This window comes from Lathamus discolor, chromosome 1 (genome assembly GCF_037157495.1).
Source record: "Lathamus discolor isolate bLatDis1 chromosome 1, bLatDis1.hap1, whole genome shotgun sequence".
NCBI lineage: Eukaryota > Metazoa > Chordata > Aves > Psittaciformes > Psittacidae > Lathamus > Lathamus discolor.
The window spans coordinates 60,451,140-60,476,124 of record NC_088884.1 but is presented as its reverse complement, the minus strand read 5'-3'; the positions used below and the strand labels follow the sequence as shown (position 1 = coordinate 60,476,124).

The 24,985-nt window shown below is 39.6% G+C and overlaps 1 protein-coding gene across 1 annotated transcript in view; it reads left to right on the top strand.

Moving 5' to 3' along the window:
• The first annotated feature begins 5,953 nt into the window (after positions 1–5,953).
• The window catches only part of MPPED1 (metallophosphoesterase domain containing 1), a 62,562-nt gene continuing 43,530 nt past the window's right edge, over positions 5,954–24,985 (top strand). The window contains exons 1-2 of the mRNA XM_065665081.1: positions 5,954–6,008; positions 19,920–20,185. Coding sequence (XP_065521153.1) covers positions 20,034–20,185 — 152 coding nt within the window. The 5' untranslated portion in view covers positions 5,954–6,008; positions 19,920–20,033. The remainder of the gene's footprint in view (positions 6,009–19,919; positions 20,186–24,985) is intronic.

Here is a 24,985-nt window from a genome sequence, read left to right as displayed (position 1 = left end):
GGCACAGAACTTCCTCAACGATTAGGATAATGCCATCTTTTTTTTTGGTGGGTAGGCTGTGCACTACCATTTGAACTGTATGTTATGACCCACACCCCTTCTGTTCCTTATCCAGCTGTCCCTTACCAGGGAGATAACAAATCATTTGAAGGAAGAAGCTAATTATTCCTTTTATGCTTAAACCAAAGATGCAAGAGAAGAGGAAACACCTGAGGCCTTCGACCAGGCTGCAGCAGTGTGGTTACTTGTTGGCCATATCATCTTGCTGAAGGTCAAACACTGCAGTTGCTGTAGTGCTAGGAAAGGAAGATTCTTTACTCGTGTTTTTCTTTATATTGTAGATACACACTCCCCTTACCTCTGAATTTGTCATGATGGTTTTATTTAACTGTATTGTGTGCTTCTGTGATTTAATTGTTATGTTATTAGGGTGAGTAAAATAAAGCTGCAGCTTTTCTTTTGCTGTATTAGTGCAGTTTAATTACATTTGGGAAAGGCAAAAGGGAGAGTGGGAGCTTGCCAACATTAATGCTGTCTGTCATTCACAGCCCATTGATGACAAGGAGTTGAAAGCTTGGCAGTTACTCTGGTAATCAGCAACCTGGCTGATGACGAATGGAAAAGATTATGTGAATTTTCCTGAAAGGGGGGAGAAAAAAAGAGTTCTCCAAAGAAATAAAATACAAAACAAGAACAAAGGGCAAAAAATCCCACCCCAACCCCAACTTCCAAATCAAACACTAAATCTTTTTTATGTTTACATGAAAGACACTACATGAAGCAGTTACAATAAATTAAATTTTTCCCCCAATACACTATGTTTAATGTCTATAAAAGGGACCTGCATTCCTAAAATAGGAGCACAAACACATCCACTTGGTTGTTTAAATGGACTTTTTCCCTGCAGATGAAGGAAATGTATCACTGATAAAAAAACCCCTCACCTTTCACCACTATACATGATATCTGTTATATTTTAAAATTTAGACCACAGAAAAGAAGGCCATCTTTAGAGGTGTTCCAAACACGTAACTCTAGATCTTTCAAAATACAAATACTTTGTTTTCTTTTTTTTATTCACTCTACTTAATTTTCTCCTTTTAATACAGGAGAATGCAGATATTTCATCTTACTATTAGTAACATAAGCAACAGCTATTCAGGCTCTACAGTTATCTGTAGTACTCCAGCCTCTGACATAGTTGTAAACTTCAAAAAAACCCTCCAGCTAAATGAAACTGGGAACTACATCAGTGTTTAGGAAGGAGACATTCTCCTGTAGTTACGTGGTTTTGCTGTAATCTGTACAATGGATGATTTGCGACATTTCTCGTTTGTCTTCATTGAAAGCTGGATATAATTCCAAAGCAATTTTTGGCATCCTTAGGAAGAAACAATGCTGGCTTGTCTGAGGTTTTGTCCTGTCATTTTTCTGTAGCTGCTGGATATACCTACTCAGTTTCACAATTCCACATAATTGTGCTTTGGGATTCAACAGTATTATTATATTTGATTTGGGTATTGATAGTGTTACTAGACCATAGTTTTAATAAAAACCTGTACAATTGGACAATGTACAATTGTTTGGTATGCAAACAATCGTGAGACTTTTGTCTCTTCTACTTTGTCAAACACAACACAATACAAGAAACAAACAAATGGCTTTTAATCATGATGTTAAGCAACTCAGTTTGCCAGCAGGTAATGTTGACTGTGCAGGGCTGTGAATAGGGAACTTCTCTTTCACACTGTTGAAAAGATACATTAGTATGTGGCTGCAGACTTTTTCCCCACAGGCAGAGCACTGCAGTTTTGTATTTTATGAGGAGTTGGAGGGAACACTTCACCACAGTTGAAAGAAGACCACTGAGGTTTACTGGAAATCTACGGGAGACTGATTTGATTGATATGTTTAGTGTTAAGAACTACCTATGTATTTATTAGATTAAAAATATAATGCATGTTAGAGACTGCCTCTCCGCTAAAGAAATGACAATAGGATATTAGTCGCACACCAGAGAGTTTTAAATTTATGTGGAAAAGATGTAAAATTTAGAGTAAAAAAGCCCTGTAACACTTTTTTTTTTTTGTGTGTTAGCAGTGAAGTTCCACTGCCCAAATAACAGATCTTTCCATTCTGGACAAGGAAGAGGTAAGGCTACTTTACATACAAAGCTTCCTCCATACACTATTTCCCCTGTGGTAATTATGCCCAGGCACAACTTGATGTTCTTCTGCATTTGTCCATGTTTTATGGACATGCAGGAAAGCATCAGAGCTCATGTACACTGAATCTAACTTGCATGCTATATGTGCAAGTGTTCTGGCTAAGACTACACTGTTAATTGCACATGTGCATTAAATCCGATCCTTCAGGAAAGCATTTTAGGAGCATAAGTCAGACAAGTTTAGGAAGTATTGACTTCAGTGCATATGGATAGACTAGCTGTGCATGTGCAGGAAGTCTGACATGTCAAAGAAGCACAGAGGATGGGAAATTGATAACGTAAGAGAGGATGGATTACAGATTTCAGAGCTATAGGCTGTCACTCAGCAGTGGTCTACTGTTCCTCTTCTGCAGTGACGCCGTGCTGACAGAAGGCTGCACAAACTCTTATCTGTAAAAATCAAACTGCTCGTGAAATATAAAAAATCCTGAAGTAGACTAGATAGATCTGTTCACTTAATGGGTGTTTTTTAAATACAGATTTAAACAAAACTACACATAAATAGTTGTCAGCCACAGAAAAGCCAAAATAAGTACAAAAATTCAGCAGAAATAAAGTGAGGCACTGTTATATAGGATTGTATTTATTATCTATTTCTGCCTTCCCCAGTGATCTGAACTTCACTTGCCCAACTACCTTTCACTTTAGATAATGGACCATTTTCTCCACTATCACTTGAAATTCATTTTTGTCTGTTGCTATGTAAGTGAAGGTTCATGTAAGAGCACTTTCTGTCAACAAAACTAATAATCCAAAAAATTAAGATATAGAACCTCTTCCACCTTAAAATATCTCTTTGGACAACCAAGGGTAAGTATTTAGGGGTTACTTGCTTCATTATCCCATGAATTGGATCAAAATCCCACTACAACTACTGTTCTAACGGGATAACATTATTGCATAATATTTTCCCCAAAATTCACTATTTTGAAAAATTTAAGTAACATTTTGTTGGTATTTTATCTTCATCTCTTTTTATACTTGATATTGTTGCTAAATTTGGTTTTATACTTGCTGTTGTGTAATGATGTGAGTTAAGATAGTGAAAAAATATTTGCTGCTTAAGTTTAGACTGATCTGACTGAAGTCATTGGCTAAGCAGATGGAGCAAGAGATAGCTGATGCAGGAAAGCAATTTTTAAGAGCTGCAGTTTCTTCTGCAGGCAGGGTGAATATCTTCTTTGTTTCAATCCATTTGAGTAGTTAAGAACTATTTAACTGAAAGCTGAAAAATCAACCTAAGAGTGGAAAAAGTAAGATTGCCTCTTTTCTTCTGTCACTCTACAGCTAGAACTAGCTATGAGAGGATAAGACCTACCTTCTCTAAGACTGTGAAGGACATAGCTACTAGAAGTTTCCCATTTAATTCCCATTCTACAGGCCATTATTTCACTTCTTTCAGGAAATATTTTAAAATGCAAACATGCTTTTGAAATGCATCAAGCACATTTAAGGTAGTATTGATGAACAATTTAAAATGACTACATGCAAATTATAATTAAATGTCAGTTTTCACAGAGAGCTAGATACAAATCATAAACAAGTAAAATATAAAATACCACTCACTATTTTGTAACATTAAAGGGTGAGAAATTAATATTCTGAATAAACGATTTTAAAGCTAAGATGATGAATTCAATGTGTATGGATACAATGTCATCTCTTAGTTGAAGGATCAAAATAGCCAGATTAGGTAATACTGATCAGTTGCAAATTTATGTTTACATCTTCTCCAAAAAAGGGAAATCAATTTCTTTTAAGAAAGACAACAAAAAATTGAAACAGCAAGATTTAAATTACCAAGATAAGTTTCCTTCTGCTTGTTCTTTCAAACAGTAGTTAAAAAGAAGGATTTACAGCCAGCTACCCTTACCCTATCTGGAACATTTAATCAACAATTTTCAATATTAAAGATAAAAATAAATAAGAAAAATGCTTAGCACATTTGCCTTTTTTTTTTCTTTCTTTTTTTTGGTAGGAATTTATTACTCATATTTCCCATGGGGGAACTACACAGCCTCAAGATTTCCAAAAAAAGGTGCCTGTAATTACTTTCCTAAGCTTGTATTCATGCATCTGAATAAGTGAATTGATTGTGACTATGTTCTGCAGTTTCTAATAGGTCTTAACCATTAGGCTGATCAAAAAATGTTCAAGCACATTTATATTGTTATAAAAAATGCTGACATGCCAAAATGCAAACTTTCAAAATAAATATATGTTTGCCAGTAACAGAAAACTGTGCGGGAGGGCTCTGAAGTCCAATCTTCGGTTTCTGATACACAGCCCAGCCTCATCTCCATCTGCACGCAGAACAGATAATGGCTCAGTGGATAGCTGAGGTATTTTCCACCCTGTGCAGAGGCCTGTGTTCAAGTTTGGCCTCTGTTTCAGTAACACACTGACTATGGGGCTAGGCTGCAATGCATTCCTCTGTTTCTCCAGAAAATTTCCTATTTCACCCTGATATAGAACAAATGTCCAAACTGCAATTTTCTTTTATACAATGGGTATTTTTCAGTTCAGGATTAAACAGGCAGATTGATCAGTGATAAAGTTACCATGTGCACTAAAAGCAGATGCAACTCCACTAATTGCTCCTAGATACCCAGCACGCTTCTTTGCCTAGCAGGCAATACGGGAGCAAGTGCACAGGAATTACATCTATTCCTGGAAGGATTTTAAAATATTTCATTTTAGAATCGCTCAACAATTGTGCAGTAAAGCCCTTTATATGTAATTTGCCTCTCCTCGATGTGTGCATTTAACTCTCCTGCTCTCTATTCATAATATCATAGGAGTGTAATATTATATATTTATGATTCTATCATGGCCTGATTTCGAAGTGAAAGCAAGCTGTGCATGCTCAGTGCCTCTGAGAAATACACGGGGCGCCGGCAGGAATGGGGCCTTTCCTCTCGACACCCGCGATGCTCCCCTCTGCCCTAGTGCTACCTCACACCGGACCGGACCTCGGCAGCCCCCCGGCACCGCTGAAGGGACGCCCAGTGGCTCCTCCGGCCCCGACTCGCTGCCCGGGGAGGAAAACTTCATCGGCGGCGGGGACAAGAGCTCCAGCACCGGGGGCGGCTGGCCCTGACCCCCGCGCGTCACCCGCCCGCCCGCCCGCCCTCCTAACGGTCGCCTTCCCGCCTAACGGCCGGCGCCGCGCGGCGGGCCCTGGCCGCGCGCAGAACGCCCGGGACCCCCGTAGCCGAACTTCCCCCCCTTGCTGTGGGGAGACGGGGGGCGACCGGGCGCGGGAGGCCGGGATCCCTCCCCTCACCCCCGCCAGGCCGGCGCGGAGGGGCTGCCTCCCTCCCTACACACACAAGCGCCCCCCAGGGTGCTGCCGCAACGCTGCCCCGGGCCCCCCGTGCCGAGGGCTGCGGGGCGCAGCCTTCTCCTCCCGCCGGAGGCGGCACCGCGCCGCCCCCCGCTGACCCCCGCCCGAGGCGGGAGGGCGCCAACCCGTGCCTCCGCCGCAGCGCAGGCCGGCAGCGCTCCCCGGTCCCGGTCAGGGGCCATGGAGTACCGCGGGCCCCGTACCCGGCCCGGCCGTGGGCCCGGGCGGCTCAGAGCTCCGGCGGCGCGGAGCACGGCCGGCCGGCGGGGCTCCCCGGCCGGGCGGGGAGGAGGGGAGGGCCGGCAGTGGGGGATTCCTGGCCCCCCAAAGGAGGCGGGGGAGGGGAGGCCGGGGGGAGGGGAGGCTGGGCTCCCGGAGAAGGAGACGATCGCTCGCACAAAATCCTGCGCCCTCCAAGCAGCCCCGGCGGGCAGGGTAAGTGTTCTTGGGAAGACCTTCCTGCCCCTGACGCCCCCCTGCCCGTGCAGGGACGGGGATCGGGGGAAGGATGCGTGCGGCCGCCCCGGGCGGGGTCTCCGTGCCGGCTCGGGGAGGGGGGATTGTGCGCAGGGCCCGGTCCCTGGTGCGGGATCGGTTCGAGACAGCGAGGTTCCAAGCCTCAGCGCTGCCTTCCCCCGCCGGGCACTGAAGGCGGGGGGTGGGGGTGGATGGGTCTGCCTGTGTTGCCGTGCGAGGGTCTGAACCCCCCCCAGCTGTACCCCCCACCTACCCACCCCCAAGCGCGTCAGGGCTTTGCTTCTCCCAACCAAGCTTCCCCGTGGCTTCTCTCTGCTGCTTAAAAAAAAATAAAAAATTATATATATGCCCCAAAGCTAGAGAGAGTGAGGCGGTCGGGGGGGCGGGGAAGGGCTTCTCTGAGGAGCGGGAGAGAGGCGGAGGGAGAGCCGCCGAGAGCCTCGGAGCTCCCCTCGCTCTGCCTCCGTGCTGCTCTGCCGGCGGTCGCCTGCCGCCGGGCGTGAGGAAGGGGGGTGCGAAGGTAAGGGCTGTCACTGTGCTCCCGGAGAAGGGCTGAGGGTTGCCGCTGCCCTGCCGGCGCCTGCCTCGCCGGGGGCTCTTCTCCCAGGCGGCCCGCTGCGTGCCCCTGCCCCACGCGTGTCCCGCCGCCACCCAGCCGCCAAGTTACTTTGTTCGCAGAGTTCCCGCGGAGGCTGGGCAGCGGCCCCCGGGCGGCAGGCACACCGCCCCGCGCATCCTACCCCCCTCCCCGTGTTCAGGTGTCACCAGCGGCCGGCGGAGACTTCCCGGGAGGGAAGAGGTCTCCCGGAAAAATTGGTGTGCGCCTTCCGCGATAGCTTCCCCTCCTCGCGTAGCCGGGGGAAGGGGTGATGGAAGTGGAGGAACTTTCCTTTGTCGGAGGAGAGGATTTAGTGACCTCTAAAGTTTTGTTCCGGGAGGAAACCGCTCGTTAAGTTTGATGATGTTTGTAAGATTCGTGCTGATTTTCATGCAGTTTATCGCGCTGTTTTTTGGTATCCAGCATGCTCAAAGCAGTGGAGGAGAAGGAAAAAAATATTAGGGACTTTTCGGTAGGGATTTCATTACTTTTAATACATTGCTTTCTTAACACCTGCATTTTATATTTTGCACTTTCAGATGGGTAGTGTGGAATACATTCATAAATGCGCATTCTTGCCTGTGGATTAACGGAGGGGATAAAGATGGGGAACATGCAGGAACTGGACAGATTTTAAACATTCAGTTTTCTTTGGCAGAAGATCAATAGTTGAAGATTTCTGCTTACACAGTCTCTGCCTTGACAATATCACAATTAAGAGATCTGCTGATAATGTATGGGATTGATAGCCATTTCAACTTGAGTTAAGGCTTAATGAATTTTGCACATAATTATTACTAGTGTAAAGGAGCTTTGGATATTCTGGATGAATTGTTAACTAGGCAAGATTATTAAACTTTGTGATTGGTTCCTGGCGAAGTGAACTCTCAGTTTTTTCAAAAGGATATCAATAGATATTTAAAATACAAGACAACATTTTAAAATGTGCATGAAATTTGGCAACCGATAAAGAGTGTCTCTTTTGAGATGACAACTGAAGGGTTATATGATGGCAGTCTGTGTTGCACCTATTCATAATGAACAGTTTCATGATGCCAAGCCCTGTAAATTTTCTGGTAGTGTACTACACAAATAGGGGGGAGTTAATTTCTATTTTACATTTGTATTTTTTGAAATTAGTTAATGTAGTGGTTATCCCATATAAGATACAAATGTATGAATTGTTTAATACTAATTATTACCCATGAAATTTTAATGGTATGTTTAAACAGTTTTAGCTTGGCATTTGGTTTGTTTCATTGTCTCAAGCCTTCTGAGACAGAAGAATCTGAATATTTCTTCCTTGCACATTATTCCCCTTCTCTTTTCTCCCAGCTCTCCTTCAGTCTAATTCAAAGCAGAGTAACCACTAAGGATACCTGTATATGTTCATGTGAAGAAAAATGCCCGTTTTAAAGATGCATGAATGTACTTGGTGGACGAGAGCAAACCTCTCATGCCCTGTACGAAAACCTACTGGGCTGGTGTTAACAAGATACTTGTTTTGATATTAGTTTGTGATGCCAAACAACAACCATGAGAGAATGCAAAGATAAAGCTGGCGTTCTGATCTTTGTTTAAACAGGTCATGGTTTTATTTAATGCTGCATGCTCATTACAGGATCTGTCAGCAGGAATGTAAAGCGAATGGACTTCTGATTTGGCATACGTAGTCAATTCTGACATGCATGTTTCTGTTCCTTGATTTAATGGCTCATAGAATATAGTGATGTTTGTGATCATACTTATTTAATAGATTTTATTATATGGAATTGGGAAAAAAAGGTCTGGATTAGGGTATTTTAGGAACCAAGTATGATCAAACCTGCCACCTCAGGTGCAGTCCTCCTCACCTGAAGAATTACACAGGAGTGGGCTCTTCTACATAGTAAAACATGTACAAGTATATAAAAAGGTTACTGTTTTTTAAGTCAGCTAGAGTTCTGCCACTGAATTACAAGGAAGGAGATTCTAATCTCCTGAAACCAGGCAACTGCTTAGTCAGTTCTCTGGTCAGTTTATTTTTTTCAGACATATGGTACCAATATAATAAAGAAAAAAGTGCATTTGTAATGGAGAATTTTAATATTTTTATCCATGGAAACAGTTTTAATCTCAAATGATAATACAGTGAAAACAAATCAATGCAGTCCATTTGATTCTTGCTGAACCCTGGTTTGAAGAATTCAGGGAGGATGTATAAGATAGTCTGAAGGAAAAGCCTTTCAGCATGTTCCGTTACAGTAAGATGTATTAGGATATTACAATAGAGTATCAGCTCTCAGAATAAGACTTCAGTGTAGCGCTGTACCCCAGTTTGGATTCTGTGATCATCGTCCATAAGAAGATTGGGTCTGTGTGAGAGTGTCTGAGGGAAAGGTGTTTTCATAATTGTTATTTCCAACTTAAAATACATACTTCTGTTTAAATCCTGGGTATTTTTGGTTATGTTTCAAAATATGAGCAAAGTTAGTAATTGAAGAGAGTTCTTAAAGGTCGGTGAGCTGGCTGTTATCCTTTGACTTTCTTAGTCATCTTTTCAGGCAAGGTTGCAGAATGACAGTCCAGTATAAGATCTATTGCAAAAAGGAGCAGAGCTGTTATGGTAATGGCTTCTTGCAGTGACCATCTCTGGAGGCTGAAGCAGTTCACTCTTTATGGCTGCTCACTGCTTGACCTCATTGTTGAAACTGTCAACAGGTGTCACAGTTCTGCTGTGATTTGATAAGACAGTGGGAATTGCATTAGGATTAGCAAATAACCATCATGGTATATATGTATGAACTTGCAGTCATAACTAATTTGGGATTCATTACACTAGCCTAAATACAAAATATTTAGTGTTTTCCATTCAGTCACTTTTAAAAATGCCATCGTTTACTATGGGAGTAAGATTGTGTTCATAATGTCATTTAAATATGCCGTATTGTGTGACTTTGGAAAGCCATACTAATATTAGTGTAATAAGGACTTCTCTCTTACTCAGATTCAGAGGTGTAATACAGATGCATAATATATTTCAGTTGCAAGTATTTGCACTTATTTGGTGTATATTTTTAATGTATATATTTCTGCTAAACCCAAGATCGCTGTATTTAATATGAATGACTTTGAAAGCTGTTTTTCATGTGGCATGTCCTCTCGACCTTTTAAATTCAGTTCCTCTGCCATACAGCCGGTCCAGTTTCCCTTATGGCAGGTCTTGCCATTCAACCAAAGACTGAAGCCAGCAGAGCAGCTGTTAGAAGCAGCATACAAAGGAGACTGATGGTTACTGATATTTTTGACTGTTTTTTCTCTGCCTTTTCCTAATTGGCTGTTTTGTTCAAGCTCCCTTTTTGCCAGCTCTCGCAGTCACATCACTTTGCTTAGCATGCTGTATAGCTCAAACATCCTGCATGCCACTTTATTTCTTATCACCTTTTTCCTCCTCTCACTGACTCTGTGGTACCCCATCTTGCTGCTTTTGTCTTTTGTGAGCTAATCTTGCTTATTTTTTCCTTCTCCATAGAAGAAAATGGAAAGAACATAGTGTTCTGCCACTGCACTGACAATTTCTCTCTGTGGCTGTGTTATTTTTCTCCCATATCCTTTGTTGAGTTTCTGGAGACTGTAAGCTGTTTGGGGCAGACTTTCTGTTACTGTGTGGTTGTACAGTGTCTAGCATAGTTTGCTGTTGGATTTCACCTGGTCTGTGGACACCCGTAATACATATTAATACTACAATACTAGGATTATTTTGATTTTGTGGGACAGTCTTTATTCTGGTTCTTTGGTAGAAAATAAAAAAGATTCTTACTCAGTCTTTACTGTATTGCTGTTCTGAAGTGCATCTCAATTTTGCCTCTCAACACTTTGACTCTAGTATAAGTAGTTTCTGGTAAAAGTTCCAGATACTTTGCGGCAAAGATGGGATGGGTTAAAACTTAGATAGTGTGAGTAGTTAATAATCTAGTACCTTGAACAAGAACCCAAACTTAAAAAATGCCAGCTTCAATGCATTTCAGTAGAAACTTCAGGTTTGGCAACACCAAAAAAAATGTTCTGGTTTCACCACGTTCATCCAAGTACGACGGAAAGGAAGAGAAAAGCCAAAAATGCGTACTGAAATCATTTCACTACTTAAGCATTTTCCTCTGAAGTATTTTTTCATTTTGATCTTCCTTTACTTTTCACCCCTAAACCGTTTGGCTCTGTTTTAGCACTTTTATGTAGCATGAAAATTTGTAGTCAGTAGAAATACAATTTTCAAAATAGTTTTTTAAGCAGCCAGCAAATCAGCTGATACACAGTGCATACAGCTTGGAGTCACAGTTCGGAGGCAGCCAGCCCTGTCACTGTCCAGCTCTTCTGTCACTTGTCACAGCCTTCCCAGTATTTTGCAGTGTGATAGCTTCCACCTGATCTAGCCTAGCTGCCGTGGAGTGTCATGTGTGCACTCTCCATGTAGCTCTTCTCCTGAACCTTGCTTCTTTTATGAGCTCTTCAGCTTCAGGGAGAGCAGTGATTTGAAGCATCCCTGTGTGAGAAGGGCACTGTGAACTGGATGCTTTGCTAATCAGTAGGCTCCATTTTAGGTCTGATGAATATCTAGAGGTGTTTGACCTGAAATTCTTCCCTTCAGGACTGTGTGTCTGGGACTTACCCCATTCTATCTTTATTGCCTATTTTTCTTTTAAGAAAAGGGTTTGGTTGCCTTTGTTTCAGTTTTGTGTGGACATGTAGGGGGGCTCTTCATGGACGTGACTTTTTGGGTAAGAGGAGTGAGTGGCCAAAAGAACTGTTGAGTACTTTTTCCTTGTATTAGTCCTGGGGAAGATGCCTGGAAAAACAGACAGAACAAACCCAGTGAGTCCCTTCCTGAACATGAATCAAATGAAATGAAGAATTTCAATGGGATGGATGCAGCTAAATGAGTGAAAAGTGAAAACAACAAAATTAATAGGATAGTATACTTAATTTTCCAAGTTTATACTTAATTTTCCAGGAAAAAATTGTAGCTGTTAAGGATTTGCTTGATTAAGTCTACAGTTTGACTCCAGGCCCTAACAGAAAAAGGCACACTGATCTCAGAAGTAGTGTCACTATAAATATATTTACGTGTAAGCTGTGTTCTCCATTCCACCTTATATATATGCTTGTGTGCTGGTACTTTGGCATTTCATTCATCTTGAACTACTGGAATAGATTGACCACTTCTATTTTCCATTCTTTGTATTGATGTAGAGATCAGCAACATTTCAAGAGTTGTTAGTGCCAGATTTCTTTCTGAAATCAGACAAGACTATTTGCAATAGAAATTCATCCACAGCCGAGAGGTGCTGCTGCACAAATAGGGAAGATCTTATGAACTGTCTTAAAGGTGTTAATATTCCTATGTATGAAGCAGCAGCTCCTAGCTCCTGCTAAACTCAGAGCAGGGGAGTTGTTGTCTCTACTGCTGGCTGTTCCAAGAGTGTTGTGTGCCATTCACCTCTGCTGTACGTTGCTGACCCACAGACTAATGCTCTTGGTGACCAATGATGGTTTTGAATGCTTATGTGGAAACTACAACTGTTTACTAAATAGACATGGCATATTCTTACGCAAGTTTGGTATCAGAGTGAACACACTAAACCAGAAGGGATGTATTCTGCCCTCAGATATACATGAATGATCAAATCGGTCAAATTCTATGCATTTATATACAACTTCCATTGGAATTGGTCAGGATAAAGTATGTGTTGCAGGCAAGTGGGACTTGACCCAGCAGGGGTTGTGCAGGTTAAGGCAATGAAATGAATGTGAGGCCAGCTGTCATGAAAGGGTGAAGGCAAAAAAAATTCTTCAGTTAAAAATAAAACCAAACTGTTTCTTAAATACATAACATTTCAGTACTTACGTAGTCTTCTTCTCAGTAATAATGTTTTGAGAGATTCAAGAGGTTAATCAGATCACATGCCCAAATTGCAGACCAAAATGTAGAATCAAGTCCTCACAACCCTACTTTAGTCCTGTTGGAATGTCCATTTTTGATAATTCCCTCCCATAATCTGTATTTTAGCTATTTCCCCTAATTCTGGGACATGTAATTTGTCCTTTATGAATGCATAGTCATGATTTTCAGTAATGTAATAGATTTTGAAATACTGAAGGCAAATTTGTTAGAGTGAGGAATGAGTTTTGTGGCTTTTAGATATTTATTTAAAATTTCCTTCCCCTAGAGCTAATTACTTAAATAAATAGATTAGTTACCTCTGCAGGTATTTTGGAATAAATACGGGTAGTATTGAGCCAAAACAGTATATTTTTCAGGGAAAAGATTTGGTTTTGCGTAAGAAAAATGTATGCATTTAAACATTTTATCCAAATATGATAATGTTTTATATATTCAGGCAAGATCATATGTAGGATTACAATAATGCATTTAGCCTTGACAAATGTTCAATCTATTTGTAAATCTTAGAGTCTTGCAGTGTTTAAATCTAAAATATATTGGATATATTGTAAAGTGGAAGTTAAAGGTGAAAAAAAGCAGTATTATTAGCTTGTGTTTATTTTTTAAATTGAATAAATGAACAGTTATCTATATGGATGAGAATTTGATTTAGAAAATGATACTGCTGTTGAGCCAAAATAAAATTAAATCCTCATAAATAGAATATTCAGATACTGTAGTTCTGGGAACCTAGGTAGGGAAATGAGAAAAAGCTATTTTAAATCATAAAGTCATCATTCAAAATAAGACGAGCTAAGAAGGTTTCTAACCTTTAAATAAATACAGAATTGGATTTCATAGTTATATGTATGATTTTTGTGCTTTCTGAACTCATTTATCTGTCTTTTTTTCTGGATTCCTGATAAGAACTTTGAGATACAGTAGGTACAGTGTATGTTTGGTGGAAAGTGGGTATTAGGGCACAGTTCAAAAAGACAAATAATTTCTCTCATTTCTTACTTGATGTGTCCATATAATTTAGCGTTCTTTATAAGTAAAGTTATGAGAGAAACATAGAATATTTGCATTTGAGAGCAATGGAAGAAAACTAATTTGAAGAAAAAAAAAATCATTGAAGAATTTTGTCATACTGTATTTGACAGGTCATTATAATCAGCAAAGGAGAGCAATGATGTGTGGTTTAGCATGGTGAGTAATAACTTGGGGGATTTTGTTGTGGCTTTTTTTTTTGTAATGCAGGTTAAGGTGATTGTAATTACAGGGAAATAAGAGGTCTTATTTAAGTCACTGACTTTTTTACACATTACAAAACAGATTGCACAGTGCCCTGTAGATCTGCAGTTAACAAACGTGATATATATGATGAGGCACTGAAGTGTTCATTGGTAGGTGAAATAGGAGATTCTAAACAAAAGAGGATAGATATACTACCTTTCTTCTCACAGAAGTGAGTGAGATTTTGAGGCATATCAGTAACTCAGAATTATGCCCCTTGGTTTTGGCCATCTGAATGGGAATAGCTCTGACTTTGAGGATAAAGACACAGTCACAGAACTGAGTATTTGAGTGATAACAGCAAATTTGGATTCACTGGCACGGAGAACCATCTCATACATGGTTTAAAAAGACCATCCAAAGAGTTTCCTTAATAAATCATGGGTTTGGTATAATTTCTGTCGACAGAAGCCACTGAAGAGAGCAGAGACTGAAAAACGGGATGCTTAAAATCTTTCAATTAAAGATACACCATGGGCGAAGGTTTTTGAAAATACCATGGTGGAGCATATGTGCTCTAGTTACCAGATGAGGATTGTGAAATCTGTAGTAAGAGCCATGGTAAAGAACCATTTGTAAAGCTTTTATTCCGTGTTTTGACCTTAGGACAACTTTACAGACTTGCACAGCAGTATACATACGCTTTATCCTCTGTGGAGCAGATGGAGCAGTGTGTGTTGCCTTCTCATGGTACTCACAGAACGGACCAGTGAGTGCGTTGCAATTTATTATTTTTTTTTAAGATAAATCTGCATTACAAAACTCATTTGTACATTTACTTGATGCTTAAACCAGGGGATTTCTTGGCCTGTATGGATATGGAGTGCTTTGGAGGTCTCTGCAGTGGAGGCCTGAGGCGCACCAGTGGGCTGGGGAATGGTGCCAGGCCTGGTGTGGGTGCCAGCCCCTCTGCACGCTGTCTGGGCTGGGGATAGAGGGCTGCAGGCTTGAAGGCTGTCACCCTGGCACGTTCACCACTGCTAAACCGGCATTTAGAAGAACTGATGCTCTCAAATGCTGTGCTGCTGCTGGGGCTGAACTAGGGTTAGGTTTCCTGGCAGGTATCTAAATCACTCCATTTATCATGATGAACTCTGGGAGGTTTGTAAGGGTGGTAAACACCTTAAATGGCACCACAGGTTATGAGACTGTAATTCAGATATCCTTGAGGAGCCTGCTCATTTTTTAATGCTGTTGTTTAGTTCTCATTGACACAAATTGCAGGTGCATAAAGTGTTTGCTTTGGGAAAAGGGCTTGCAATTGTATGTTTCACTTCCAAACATTGCAGTTTTATTTGTTTATTCTAAAATGCAACGAGAAATGTTTCTGTCTGCAATAAATCATACTCATTTAGAAAAGAAGAAATGTTCACGATGAACCTTAAATTCTACAAGTGTCTTAATGACATTTGATTATGCTGGCTTCACTTAGAGTCCTAATTTGTCAAGTAAGTCCAGTCTTCTCAGGGAAGGCTTGGTGGTTTTGGTTTGCCAGGTCTTGCAAGGAAGAGGAGGAAGAGGAGAGTGTATCTCTTTAGTAAAGCTTTCATTTGCAGATTTATTTGCCTGGCTCGTCCTTTCCCACAGAATAATGACTTTTTAGGATTATTTCAGTATTCATTTCCAGATAGCAGAACTGAAGATAGCAGCCTAGTTCCATTGATTGTCTTCTATCTGGAATGGGTATTTTAGACAGCAAAAACCCTTTACCTTTTTCAGCTTGTTTCTCAAGTGTCTAGAACAAGCTTTGGGGGGTTGTGTTTAAGACAAAAACAGTAATTTGTGGTAAGGAAGCCAATCACTAGTGGTGATAGAAATGTTACTATGACAATTGGGACCACTGCTGTGAAATACTCTGTAATGCTTTTTTTTTTTTTTTTTTTTTTTTAAAATAAAGCGTCTACTTCTCTGTTTAAAGGATGACCTGGCAGCTTATGAAAAGCGCTGTAGTGCTGCATGGGGAAGACCTGAACCCTTGGGCAAGCTGTTGGAAGGGTTTCTGGTTAGCAGTATCCAAAATTTACCCAATAAGAAAGTGTGTCACACTATGTAGTCTATCACAGACTCATGTGCTTCTTCAAGGTATTTTACTGCTATTGTCTTACTATCTTTCCCTAAAAAAAAAAAAAAAAAAAAAAAAAAAACGCTTTGATGATGTTTCATAGCTGCATGAAAATGCCCTTTTTTTGTTGTTTTTAGGCTTTGAGACAAAGGGCAGATGATGAAGGAAACAGTGGGGATGATGGAATGAGATGTAGCAAGAGATTGGTGGATGAGAGTGAACTGAAAGATGAACACAGAATAAACCAGAATCTGAGAATGAAGAAGTGAGATTATAATAAAATGTTGGCTTGAAATGAAAAAAAAAAAAAAAAAAAGGAGAGAAACAGGATGCATAAAAAGGCTGGAAAATTTATGTAAAAGAGGGAAATAACTATGCCAGCTATACAAGAAGGCTGTGAGATGAAAATACCAGAAATTTCAGGCTGAGAAAGAAAAATCTTAATACAAAGATTTATTTGAGGACCTCATCAAAGGGTGTAAATATACATCTGGTTTCAGGGGCTTGCCTCAGGACGGATGTTGCAATTCATGTAGCTTATGGCCTGATGGGAAGCCTTCTGAAGACGGTGGAGCAGTGTCCATTGTACACAATGGGCTTTGGGTCAGAGCTCTTGAGAACATTTGACCATATGCTAGAGAAAGCAGCAGAAATATAATGTATGGAGAACATTCATGCCATCAGTAAGAAGATGGCTTAGCTGATTTAATAGCTTTTTCTCAGTCTGTGATTCTAACAGCCAGGTTTCTGATATTTATTTTAGTATTCATGTTCTTGCAGTCCTTTTTACATTTCTCTGTTTTTCCCTGGCAGACATCCCGCAGCTCCATAAGTCTGGGGGAAGAGGATGGTTAGCATGTTGTTGCTGTGGGGATATGAGTTTTAATGCTCTGTGTTGGTAATGCTGGGCATATAATCTTAAAACTTTCATGCTATAGAAGCAGATAATTATTTCCCTACTGCATTTTATACCTTGGTTTGGGAAAGGAAGAAAGTTCTGAATATTAAAAGAAAGAAAAAGTTATGATTTGGGGACTGTTCAAAATGGAAACAGAAAGAGGGGAGTAATGGGTGTCAGTCTGGTTATCAGTCAAGCTGCAAAGAGACAGCTTGTTCTGTCGAACACCAAGAATGTTAGTAGTCAGCCAACCACTTATGCAGGAAGAAAACCCTAGACTGAAAGGTAAGGTTCAAAGACATCTGTGTATGTTTCTGAAATGAGCTTGAATGAAGCTGGCTATTGAATTATGCTTACTGATTATGTGTGTTACATATCTGATTCTTGTTTATCACAGGCTATTCATATGATTGCTAGTTATTTAATTTTTATTGCAGTATTTGGCTCTTTCTTTTCAAGTCTTGGATGCTTTTTATATGTGCAGGGTTGATGTTGGGTGACTGTCGTTTGGCAGAAGGATTAGTAGTGCTGTGGAATACTGGGGGTTTTTTCTCCTTTTTTTCAGTTTGTTTTCTTCTTTTCTTTTTTTCCTTACCTCAAGTAAATATGTTGTCTTTCTGTTTCCTACATGTTTATATGGTGAACTTCTTGCTGAATGTCTGTGGCTAGCATCCTCTCAAGCTGGCCTAATGGTATGATTCACACACTCTCCCATGTGCATGGCTTGATTCCCTGCTTACGAGAACTCTTCAGCACTAAAGGGTATATTGGCGGTGTGCTGGCTGTGGTTTTGTTTCTGTTTGCAAACAAATTTGTTCTTTTGAGTTTGTGTTGGTAAGTGCTATTTTCCACTTAACCAGAATGAGGAGGCAGAGCTCAAGAGTGGATATTAGGGTACCTGCATAAATATACTGATTCTGCAGGAGATGTGATGTATAACTTGAAATAAGTCATGAAAGACAGGACCTGAAGAGGAGGCTGACAGAAGCTGTTTTCTCAGCTGCTGTGAGCTCCTGAGAACTTACTAAGGCCAAAGGGAGATTCTAGGTGCCTAAGACAGTGCCTTGACTCTTTTGTAACTGCAGTTGTGTGTAAAGTGGGCATAATCCCTGAATTATAAAACAAAGGCCGTGTCTTTCAGGTAGTTTGAAATCCTTATGTAGAGATGTGGAATCATAAATTATTAATCTTACTGGAGAATATTTCTAGAGGTCACCAGTTCTAATAGTTTTTTTCAAACAGAAGTAGGTTCACTTAGAACAGTTTGCCCCCTATAAAATCTCTGACCTTGCCTATTCAAACTTCTTTACAAATGCATCATTTAATACAGAAAGCTCCTCAGGGAGGGTTCTTCACATCTGCTGTCATAATTTCTTATTTCCTAAATGCAGCAATTTGTACTTGATTATTCTTACAAGGATCATGCCTCCCTTCCCTCCTCCTGCTCTGGCACATTCCTTTGTGCTGCTGCTTGTTCAGTAGCCTGAGCACACGGCATCTGAGAGTGTTTAAAATCCAAAATTTTCTTTGTTGTTATTCTGCCATTTCCTTACCACTCAATTCTAGGGGAGGGCATGAAGGAATCTGCTCTTTTATTCTCAGACTGTTTTCCTGCCAGTTGTTAGTGACAGCAAGTTGTCATCATTTTATAGCCATTCAGCAACTAACAAAACTAAGCTGAATCCCTCATTTTACTTTCCTAAGAACAAGATTTCCCAAAACAAAAATAACACTGCCACTTCTTGGAGCACTTAACATCTGCAGTAGTTAAGCAAAGACTGAAGCCCAGATTTTTAAAGATGCTTAGGTGCTTGACTGCCACTAGAACTGAATTGGACCTAAGTACCTGTAAACAGCTTTAAAAATTTGAGTGACTGTGAAGACATCCATCACTGTTGGCAGTGGTCCCTTCAGAATGGAAGTTAGGCACAACAGCAAGGTCACATAAAATACTTGTAGCTCTGCTTTCCAGAAACTGCATATATTAAGTGACTTGCTGCATTCTAGCATGGCTTCTCATGAAATACATCTTCTGAGGCAGATCACTTCTATTCTGTAGAAGAAAAGAGCCCTCACTTGCATGAAAGTAAATATTTAAGACAGACTATTTTTTAAAAGGATGCAAAATTATACTGTAAAAATACCCACCTTTATATCTTATAATCCATTTTTTATTAAAACTGGGAAATAAAAGTAAAATTCACATTTAAATTACTTTCTGCTGTTTCTAGGGGATACTCTGCATTTCGGTTGATTTCACTTTGCTGTTCCTCTGCTGGTTTTCAGTGCTGCTGTTCTAGACTTGTGTAACCTTCAGGGAAAAATTTATTCCCAAGCATAAAACCTGTACAGATTTTTCTTTTTTTTTTTAATACTTAGTAACATTTAACTGTGTGTTAGCTTCTGAATTGCTTTCTTTTCCAGTGAATTCAGAATGTTGGGTTAGTGTTGACTGAGAAAGAGAATGTGTTTGAAAGGGGGAGCCCTCCCTATCTATGTCACAACTTCCTTCAGTGATGCTATAAAACCAGGAGCAAGGGCACAGAAGGCCTTTTGCTCTGTTCCTTAGGATGTAAAGAACAACCACTTGAAATGCTTCCTGGTAATAAATGGTGCAGACTTTCTGAAGAATTGGTTAAACTGATTCTTGTTTAATTAACTCGCCTTTTAGTTGTGCATAGCCGTGTATTCAGTGTCAGGCTTGGTGGATTGTTTTGTTTTTTAGAAGGTGGGTGGGTAATAAATATTCAGCAATGCAGTAAAAAAGAAAGGAAATGATTGGGTTGAAGAAACATTATTATTTGACACACCATTCTGAATGACCACCCTGTCTTTTAAGTTTTGTATTAAATGTCTGAAATACTTGAGCAAGTTGCCCGTGTGCTCTTTAGCAAGTTTACTTCCTCACCCTGCTTCCCACCCACAGCTGAAGTATGATCATCAAATTGCTGGGTTGGAAAGGTTTGTGACGAGTTCTTAGAGCTGTGTGTCTTCGCCCCTCACTATCCTCCCTTCATCTTCATCTCATATTAAATAAAGCAATTCCAAACATATTAACTGTCAAACCGTTACGCTCTTTCTCTTCAATCTGTTTTTAGGTTTTTCGAAGGGGAGTGTGCTGATTAGGTAAGGAGATGTCATGGTCTACTTCCGTCGATGTAGGAAGATAGCAGTTATGATTGCCTGAAAAAGCCGAACTACGCAGTGCAAGCATGGCTTTCTCCCAGTCGCACATTATGGCAGCTAGAAGGCATCAGCACAGTAGACTCATAATTGAAGTGGATGAGTACAGCTCCAACCCCACACAGGCTTTCACGTTCTACAACATTAACCAGGGACGTTTCCAGCCCCCACATGTGCAAATGTAAGTATTATAGTTTTGTTATTGCTCTAGCACAGCCTTCTGAATTGTTATGGCCTTGTCGATGTGGTATTTGATGGACCGGTCAAAAAGAATTCAAAGAACACCATTTTGCTGCCTTTCTGATAATAATTACTGTAATGATACAAAGTCAGTTCTTTTGGAAAGTGTAAGTACTTTGCTAAAGGATGGGAGAAAGATCACTCAGCTAGCATTACTTTAATACATAATACTTAGTGTATTAAAAAGAAAACAGTGGTAATGAAAGATGCTACAAGGATATTTTCTGCGATCTTGACAATGTTTGTTTGCATTGTGCACTCACTTATTGATGTAAATAGATGTTGAAAATACCATCCTGTCTCTGTACAACACATACTGTTTGATTAGTTATATTGCAGCTACATACAAGGGAAAAATCACATCAATAATAAAATAGTGTGGGCACCCATCCGACAACTTACTTTCCTACGGATGGGCTGAAGATGCCAAGTACTTAAAGAGTAATTAAAATAATGTGTTTGTTTCTGACTTCTTATATAATGACAACATCAGTAAAATTAACTACTCTAAATGATTTACTTGTAATGTAAAGTGGAGAATTATAATTGCAAAATGAAACCTGCCATAAACTTTAAAGCCAGAAGGAAGAGCAAAACAGTAAAGCTATTACAAATAAAGTATAAAAATCTACTGTAAAATATTTTTATAGGGAATAAAAATGTCTGCACTGTTTTTTTGTGTTTATTATAGAGAGAAGCAGCTTTATCTTTAGATCAGAAACCTAGTTTTTAATTTCTTTTGATGGAAACATTTTTTTGCTTTAGGAGGACTGATAAAAAACACTTCATTCACATTTTTGGTGTTAAATTTGATCTGATAATTTACAAACACAGGCCATGATTTCTACAGCTAAAAAACCTCGTCAGTTATGACTGTTTGAATTCTGTGTCTATTTAGTGAATGCTTATGTACATTCTTCGGCACAAATGAGATACTTTATTAAAAAAAATTCTTAAGACTGACATATATATCAGGGTAGTGAGCAAATACTAAGGTTTTGGGGGCAGTGTATTAGCGTATGGTCTGTGTTGGGGTTTTTTTTTAGATACCACTGGAATGCAAACAGTAAAATGAGTGAAGTGTTAGCACTGGGAAGCATCTTTTGTTTACAGAGCTGGCAAATGGTAGCAAAAGTACAAACAAACAAATGTGGGTTCAGAAATACTTCTGTGAATGAAAATGAGAAATGCAGGTTGCTTTATTTGTTGAGGCTTAGCTATTTGTGAATATTCAGACAGTTCCTGGGCATTCATGAATTTCTTCACTGCTCTTAAATGCTGAATGTTTCTTACTGGGCTGAAAATAAGTTATTTATTAGTATCCACTTGGTACTCAACAATATGCTGTTACAACTTCTAACCAGTATCAAATCATATTACTGGAAGGCTTAGACAGTCAACTGCATGATAGAAGTTCAGCACCTAAGCAAGTAGTTGAAAATAAGCTGTCCATAGAAAATGGATGCTCAGAAGAGTTTAGCAATCTCTCATAAATGATTAATACTATTGAAGAAGCTTGTACAACTAGAAGAACAGGCTAAATCAATTGAAACATTTAACCACAATCTGAACTCTTCTTCTTGGTACAGAAATTGTAAGTAATGTTTCTGAATACTAGCAGTATTGCTTTTGCCTCCTACCAGTGAATAGAATAATAAAAAAGAAGGGAGAAGTAGACATAAAAAGTATAACAAAAGCACCTTTTATTCACATGATTGTTATGGGTGAAATCTTAGCCCTGCTTTACTCCGTGCAAGTTTTGTCACTGACTTCAGAGAGGTGAGGGCTTTGCACTGTCTTTGTGTATAGTTCAAAATATCACTATATAAGTGATGTTGCAGTCAATCATAAACAGATTTCACATAGACTTATTAACATATGAACTCGTAGTAAACTGCTTAAACTGCATTTTTTTTGTGTGCTCTTTTTCTTCTGAATTCAGTCTTGCAGCTCTTCCTTGGTCCTTTGTGCAGTTCCATATTTCTTGTTTCACTTCTGAGCAGCCATAACATGCTGAGAACCCGTTCATAGCCCCATCTTGATCTGGCATACCTGTGCTTGTGCAATGATTGGGTTGCCACTGACAAGGGTGGTAAATTCTGTCAGTGTTTTCAAGTCCATCCCTTGTTTCTGGAAAGTTCCTGTCTTACTCCTTTGTGAAACCACTGAAAACTAATATATAAACTAACCTCTGGCAGTGGTTTTGGTCTGAGATTTTTTGACTTGGCTTTTCAATTTCTCTGCAAATTTTCATACTGGTTTAAAGAAAAGCAAAAGCATTTGCACAAAAATAATCACCAGATCTTTATTCCTCCGCTCATACTGCAAGCGGTGCATTGGGTGTTGGTGTGACAGCTGCTGTGGGAATGCGTTACACAAGAATATGAGGATGGAGACTTCAGAAATTATTTCCAGTAATACAACTTCGATGTGTTTGTGAAACTTGACATATGTTTTTACCTATATATGGCCTCTCTGTGTGCATATCACTTCCATGTGAAAAATCTACATCTCATTTGTTGGTTTTTTTTCTTTTGTATTGATGCTTTTTTTCCCCATGAAAATTACCTGGCCCATTGCACAGGTTTTAAAAGTTATATATACTTCAGCAGCCAGGAACATGCTGTCGACATCTTAACCATCCCCATTAAAACTATAAGAAAAAACATGCATATTATGTGATGCATGGGTTGCCATGGTAAGTCTGTTGTTTTTTCCATTCAGCCTCAGAGGAGCAACATGTGAAATGTGTGCTACTCCACAACACCCAACTTCCTGCTGTGCTGAGCTTTAACAGATTTCTGAAGGAGAAGCAGTACCAGCTTTAAAGGCTACCCTACCATGAAAAGTGGTATTTTAGACCAGTCCATATTGTTAGGTTGTTCCAGGGTAGTAAGCATAATTTAAAGCTGGCTTACTATTATGACCTATAACTCACATGGTGGACACCAAGAACAGTAAGCAGAAATTTGTTTACGGGACTGATGTTTAATCTTTTTAGCTTAAATGGCAGCAGTGATAGCCAGGGTCAGCATCTCATCATTTTGTCTAGCCATCGCAGTTCATTTTGTGAAGGAACTTCATGAACTGACTGCATTACCCTTCACACCTTCTCACAAGTCTCACTCACTAGTCTAAACCCCACCATTCACCATGTATATTCCTTTGCAACCCCGCTATTTCTACTAACCACCCATGGAACTTTCTCTATGGCAACTCTCTTCCCTCCAAAACTGAGGTGGTTTTTACACGTGATGGCAGTAATGCAGCTGCATGGTTGAGGTTGTGACCTCCTATGACTAACTCCTCCTGCATTTAACACTTTTCACCTGCCCTTCTGCATGTGCTTGTTCTCTTGCAACATGCACATTCCCTCAGCCTTACACGCAATGTTTGCAGCTGCTCTCTCAAGTCCAAATGTTCCACTGTTTGTAAGCCAAGTTTTACAACTTGAAGTACATGCTTACTTACATATCCCACTAGCATATATATACTGCTGGGTATTCATTAGGTATGATTTGATCACAGCTGGTTTTTCTCCTTACCTCCTGTTTGGTTACTTTCTGCTCAAAACCTGGAACTTCAAAAAGGCAACTCCAAGGTACTTGTGCTAAAAAGCTGTTTCTCCATTTCTGCTGTAGAAAACCCAACATTTCTTCTTCCTAAAAAGGTACAGGAAAGATTGGTATGAAATAATTTGTTCATACTCTAGTTGTGTAGTTACATTGTGGAAAATGCTAAGAACTTTCTCTGTATTTAGTAAGATTTAAAGGTTTTAGATATATTCCTCACTCTCTTACTAATCTCATGGAATTGTCAAAACCATCTCAGTTTACCAGCCTATATATTTTGCAGAATTCTTTGACTTGGAGAAAATATTATGTGATTATAAAGATTATTTTCTTACATCTTTCAAGTAATAAAATGCCTTTTGAAAATTTACCAAGTAAACAGGTAGTATTAATAGCAAAGGTCTCTAACTTTTGTTCTGAGTTTATATAAAAGTAAGCTCTTGAATTGAAGCCCAACCAGCAAGGAATAAGGATATGTATTACATATCCTGCAACACTGAACCAAACTAATTTTATTTGTCCTTTCAAAATATATTTTGGAAAGGTAAAACAATTCTTAACAATTCTCTATCTCTTTCTGTTTTCAGGCGACATAAATATAACTCTTTGCATCTCTGGCATTTAAATTTTATTCCACCAGAATTCTCTAACTGGATATGGTATAGCTGCATATAGATACATTTGCTTCTCTATATTTTAACAAAATATGGATAAAGGGTGAAAAGACTGAGTTGAAAATAAGTATTCCTCATATAGCAAGAAGTGTTCTCTACTTTCATGTTCTAAACTATAAGTCTCATCAAACTGGGTCAGATCTTTTAGATTCCTCAGTTTTGAATACCGAGATTGGGCTCTGAACAATGCAGCCTCACCCCTCACAGCATCTGATTTCTTTTAGTATAATTAAGCCCAGAAAGTCGCCACATTTATCCTGACAATAGTCAGACTTGAATGTACATTTACAGTTGTAAGGAGAGTTCTTACGTTGCTTTGTGTTAACACACTGAAGCATATCTCCAAAATGTGTTAATTAAATTTGCTGGAATTACATAATTCGCAGGGAGAAAAAAAGTTATAATTAGAAAAAATACGTTGAAATGTATTTATGTATCTAAAATAAATCTTTTCCCTGTATACTGTGTAATCATATTTAAACAATGAAATGGGAT